Source organism: Cephus cinctus, unplaced genomic scaffold (genome assembly GCF_000341935.2).
Source record: "Cephus cinctus unplaced genomic scaffold, Ccin1 Ccin1_scaffold0597, whole genome shotgun sequence".
In the NCBI taxonomy this organism is placed as follows: Eukaryota; Metazoa; Arthropoda; class Insecta; order Hymenoptera; family Cephidae; genus Cephus; species Cephus cinctus.
In genome coordinates this window covers 485,724-491,698 of record NW_014333243.1, presented here as the reverse complement: position 1 = coordinate 491,698, position 5,975 = coordinate 485,724, and the positions used below count along the sequence as shown (strand labels likewise).

Below are 5,975 nucleotides of genomic sequence, written 5' to 3'. Positions count from 1 at the left end.
AGGGATTCGTTTTGGGCGCGAAGGGGGTAGGGCGAGGACGAGCGTCGCGACGAGGGACGTCGTGAACGAAATCGAATGAAGTGGCAAGAGTCGAGCGCTGGGACGACGGAGGGGCGTGGGGGGGAGTGCTGGTGGAGAGAACGAAGGAGTGGCACGGTGCGGGGGACAGGCATGGGGGGGGGGGAAGTCGGAGGCACCAGTGAGAAAGAGCTAGCTATAAACTTCGGTATGAGGCGTGTGGCGCACATGTGCGCTTTGGATAACCGCGTGCAATGCCAGTGCAGTACGCGCAGCCACGACTCGCCTTTATTTCTATACTTTCTACGCTCTGCGCCTCGCTGTATACGTATGTACGTATACGCATATACATACTGCATATGCGATATGCGTACTCATACATGCTCCGACGGTATTGGTATAATATCTGTATATTCATTTATTGCCCTCGGGAATTTTGCATCCGACTGTACCGGTTCGCGCATATCTGTACCGGCATCCTGGTGACAAAATTCATTCCGATTGCACGGAATACACCCGATCTTCGGGAACCCGTAGATGCAATGGCGTAGGTATCGAGAAATATGTACATTGGATCTACGTCGTTCGCCTTAAACTCCGTTATGTATATCGGAACGTTCGTTCCCTTTGGATCTTCGGTTTTCACCTTATCAATTTTATACCTGTACCGGCATCTCCTATGTACACTTATTGGCGTGAGTATATGGCCATGTCGCGGGAATGTCTTTCTTCTTCATACGATCTTTCGAGATGACTTTTTGAAATGGTATTCATCCGTGTGGCACGTATGGCTGTATGTAAAACGGTTGCGGGTAATGGACGGGACGAGCGAGAGGAGCACGAAAACAAATCCACGTGACACGGGCGGCGCATCAAGTGCGGTTTGTCGGGTCGTCGCGTTATTTATAGAGTCGCGTGACGATTTAATCTGGCTTTGTTACATAAATTGCGGCGGCCCGTCGTTATTACTTTGACTTCTCTACGGTGCTCTTAATGTGTTTTCGAGCGCGAGCTGACACAGAAGCGTCTCGACGCTTCGTCTATCGCCTTTCTTTGACAGGCCTGCGAGCTAGCTCCGAGTAAATTCAAAATCACTCCCAGCGTGATCATTTCTCGATGCTCTCCTTGTTTGGTCCGGGCATCCCCGTGGAGGAGGCCTGAGAGTGATAAAGGATGCCCTTTGACCTCTGCGCGGCAGCTACCGGTTATCCTTATATTCGCAGTATACGTTTCAGTGGAAATCCTTTCCTTAGAGCGGATTTGTAAAACATTCTTCCGAAGTCACGTGGGTATTACGAGAGAGAAAAAAAGGAAAAAAAAATTCCTATCTAGTCTCTCACTGCGTCCTCGTCCAATTCAATCTTTGGGTAACCCAGACGACGCCCGTGTCGCCGCGGTCTTAGCACCTCAGAAAGGATCAGGCGTCGTGCTAACGCGAACGAGCAAATAAGCCAAGTTGATAACGACGGATGGAAGGATACAAGGAGATAATACAATTTTGTTTGGTAATTTTATTAAAAAAAGAAAACCCTTGTTTGTTTCAATAGGAAAGGTGGACCCGACGCCGCACACCTCCTCCTTCAACATGGGTTACCTTGTCTCGCCGTACCCCTACCCCAACGGTGCCGGTGGACCCATACCTGTTTCCATGGTAAGTTTTTTCTGTCACCTACTTAACTCTTTTTTTGTACTGCACGGTATTCGTCAACCGTCAACCTGTACTGTCACCATGTGCAGCTCAATCGCCTTGAGCGACGGCTTGCGGACTGCTTACAAGGCTGGAGCATCCGATCGCATCAAGACGGTAGGGACTCCAAATGATGATGAAAATTAGGCTGATCCGGTGTCGAGCGGGACGCGATCGTGCGCTGATTGCTACGGCGTCCGTCAGCCGTCGGGACGCATGTGACAGCGCGATGCCGCGTGACCCGCGAGCCCATTAGGTGTCTTCGGAGTTCATAAAGCAGCAACCGGCTAGGCGCCCGGTAGGCTGCTAGCTACAGCAACGGTTGGTCGTGGTGCTTGTAATGGGTCACGGGGGAAGCAATGGCCAGTGGCCAGCGAGAACTTCAATCCCCTCCAGCATAGTCATACGTCACTTATCCCTCTTGATATCTTCCCTCTACATGCCTTTACGTGTCGTGTCTGTAACTTCTACTTCCACGTTGGCCTCGTTCGCAATTGCGGGGCCGCCTTAGTCTCCGGTTGCTGCCTTCCTTCCTTCTTTCCTTCCTTGGCTATTGGATTTACCTACCTCGGGCACTCATCTCATTCTACCATGTCATTATATCGTTATTCCCGACAACGAGCGTGTCTCGACGACCCTACCTACACGGAGTCACTTCCTATAGAGATACGCGTCACGCCCAAATTCAACTCCCCCCCTTACACCCCAGTCTTATCCAATCGCGATGAAGTTCCACCCCGTACTTTTACCCGGGCGAATATACACCCCATTTCGCTACACCATCAGGTTATATATATATATTTTTTTTTCTTTTTTTTCTTCATCAAGGATATTGCGATGATCGTCGAAAGATTTAGAAGCGACTTTAGGCGAGGTATGTTAATGCTTACGAATAATGGGTTTCGATACAAGTATTCTATGTGAAAATTTATTATCAAATTCACTTTAAACTCGATTCTGGTAGCAACCGGAAATCCGTCCGTCATATCTAAAAAAAAAAGAAAAGACAGGAAGGTCTTTTCAATTTTCGAAAGAACGCGCCAACTCTAGTCTGGAACCATCAGTAAATTTGATTCGAGATTCGACAAAGACGTCGCAGACTCGAATTCCATGGTAGCCGTACAGCGAGTAGCTATCTAAAAAAAAAAAAAAAAAGTGCACGTTCCTTCAATTAAAATAAAATTCATTGGGCGAGGTTCCCAAAAGTAACGTCCGTACGGAAGCGTGGTTTCGTAGAAAAATGAAAGGACTGAAAGATCGAGAGAGGGAGCAACGGAGCCATACAGTGGATGAACGGGCAACGGGTAGGTCGGTAAGAGAAAGACGGCTGTCTGTATCCGCGAAAGAGATAGACGGACAAAGAGGGCCGGGGGTTGGTGGTGGGTCGAGGCTGGATGCAGCGCACGTGAAATCTAAAACCCTTATATTAAAACACAGCCAGCCAGGGATCCAGCCAGTCAGCCGGCCGCGGCGCGCTTAATTCAAAACAATATAATGGGCGCACGGCAACGTGGCAGCGCGCTGCTCGCTATATTAAGTGAGTGCTTATAATGCGGCCGTCGCTTGCTGCTCCTGGCTCCTGGCTGCTGCTGCTGCTGCTGCTGCTTTTGCTGCCGTTGGTGCTTCGAGCGAATGAGCGAACCCGAGGGGCTTTGTCTGTAGCTGCGGCGGAAGACCGCTGCATTGTCCTCATTGTGGGGATGCGAGCGTGGGCCGTTAATGCCAAGATGTCCGCGCGATACATACCTATTTTCTATTTAGTATTTAGAGCTTCAGTCTCTCGGTCTAAGCCTTCGTCCCCCCGCCCTCCTTCTCTACTCAGAGCGTGCTAATTGTTTGCCAATCATTCGGTCAACGTGGGAGAGTTTGTTTTCCCTCGAGGCTGAACCGTCGCACTCCTCTACTCGGGACGCCAAGACGCCAAGACGCCTGGACACCACGTTCCTACTTGTTATTCTCATCTCTCTCGTTCGTCGACTTGTTCCCTTCTCTTTTTTATTTTCCGTCTTTCTCCAACTACTTACCAATCTGTCTACCTGGTATCCATATACCTCCTATACCTACCTGCGAATGTATAAACCTCTATGCTGTCTCTCTCTCTCTCTCTCTCTCTCTCTCTCTCTCTCTCTCTCTCTCTCTCTCTCTCTCTCTCGTCCTTGTGCTGAGACGTCGCAGCATCATCGGCTTGACATTCCTTGATTCCCGATCTGCAAAACTTTTTCCGATCTTACGGGGACGGGAACCCCGAGCGACCTCAGACAGGATACCTATCTTACCGGATAAGCCCAAAGGATTGTCCTTGCCGGAGTAATACCGCGTGGGTGCTTAATGCTCAGATGCACGTCCGATTGGAGCCTCGTGACGCCTACTCGGCATTTCCTGCTTTTAAATTCTACTCGCACTTGCACGCACTCGCCGGCCAATGATTCAATCGACGTTCGATTTTTCAATCTTAACAATTTCATTCGATCGGTATTCATTGGAATTTATAAGTATCGTATACCGTTAAGCATCGTACACACCGAGCTCTGCCGTCTAATCGACCTAACAGCACAGCTTCATATGGACTTCCGCACGTTATCTTTAACCCACCCGTAAATTTCCCCCGTTTCTCATCGCCGGATGCCCCTGAAAATTTCGCAGACGTCGCCAACAACCGACGTCGCCACGATGCGAGCGTCGTCAGCTTGGAAATGTAGAAAGCGCCCGTGTAACCTCCTGGACGGACCTGCATACAATGGGCTTTCTCTGATTGCTGCAACCAAGAGTCCGAAAGCCACTTCCCTCGCCTTTCACTCCTTTCTCACTTGGCACTTGCTCCCGGAATTCTCAACGTGCAGATTCTCCGCCGTCTTCCTCGTCATCCTGGCACAGTTACGGATTTGTAAACAGACACTGGGGAGAATCCATTAAGTCCCTTCGGACCTTCCGTCCTCGGATTCTTCCTAGGGGATCCCGCCGTGCTCAGGGATAGTTCTGGTTCCTGGGATTGCATTAGCCCCTGGGCCCACTGGGCCCAATACCCGTTTCAGTTAACACCTGAGGCCCCAAGGGGGGGATGCTTCTACTCGTGATGGCTTTCAAAAGATTTCTCGTGCCAGTCAAAAGGGGACGCAGTGCGCTTGTATACGTGAAAAAGGCATTGGCCACCGCGCGCAGGCTATACGTGGTAAGCGCGGGCTGCGATGCACTCGGGGTCAAGAGGGAAGGGAAAAAGAGGATACAAATCGAAAAAGCTATAACGAAAGTGATGCAGCGATCCTGCGGGATAAATGAGCAAGAATAAATGCGAGGGAGGACCGTGAAGATCGAAGAATGCCCAGAACTAACCATCTTCGAAGTTACGAAGAGGATGCGATGAGTTAGAGACGGGGCGAGAGAAGGACGCGACTACGGTGGTAGGAGGTTGGGGTCTGCGTCCGTACCTTTGGTATGGGATATATATATATATATATATATATATATATATATGTATATACATATAAAGGAATTCACCTTGCCTGACCAACCTTCTTTCCCCCTCTCCCCTCACTCACCCCTATCCTTAAAACCAGAATCCCTAGTCATTCAGACTCCCCCTGACATCCCTATACTCCTTGGTACATAACTTCGGCGTGCGGTCTCGTTAAAACCTTTCTTATTACACGCTAAGTAGCCTGTTCTACGTAGCCAATAAGGAAATCTAAATCGGTGAGGTTATTTTTTTTTTTTTCTTCGATAAATCGAGCTGCAACCCTCGGACTTTGTTTCCTGACGTACTCGGCAGCCATCGCAGCCTCGGGTTGTGCCATCGACGAATTTTTGCGGAATTTGATTTTGGCTTATCAGAAAGTCCGTACAGGTCAGTCTGCAGGCGTCTCCATTGCCCCGAGGCGCATATAGAATGTGGAGAAGCCCCCCGTATAGGAGGTCAAAGATAGACCCATGGTACGGGGGCGTTTAAGGGCGATCATCGGCCCCCGCTGGTCTTCTGTCAAATGGGCCCAGGTCAAAGTCGAATGATCTTTGATTCTTCGCTGAAGAATTTAATATCTTATGTCAACAACGAACCTGCCTGGACCTCCAGTGGATTCTGGAATGCTACTGGGTACCCATAGTGAAGACTGCGCGCTGTGCATATATACATATACTGATGCACGTGCAGGTACGTCAACCTCTTAGAGCGAGGGTGGCGGTGGGTATGGTTGGGTTAGGGAGCGAAGAACGGGGAGAGAGATGGGTAGAATGGGGGGGGAGGGAAGGTAGAACTGTACCTACCCCCCCCCCCCCC

At 49.9% G+C, this 5,975-nt stretch overlaps 1 protein-coding gene across 3 annotated transcripts in view; it reads left to right on the top strand.

Annotated features, from left to right (window-relative positions):
- Positions 1-5,975, top strand: part of LOC107269034 (protein pangolin, isoforms A/H/I/S) — a 131,008-nt gene that overhangs the window by 16,786 nt on the left and 108,247 nt on the right. For all 3 annotated transcript variants that reach the window (XM_015742436.1, XM_015742438.2, XM_015742437.1), the window contains exon 3: positions 1,566-1,669. In XM_015742436.1, the coding sequence (XP_015597922.1) occupies positions 1,566-1,669 (104 nt within the window). The remainder of the gene's footprint in view (positions 1-1,565; positions 1,670-5,975) is intronic.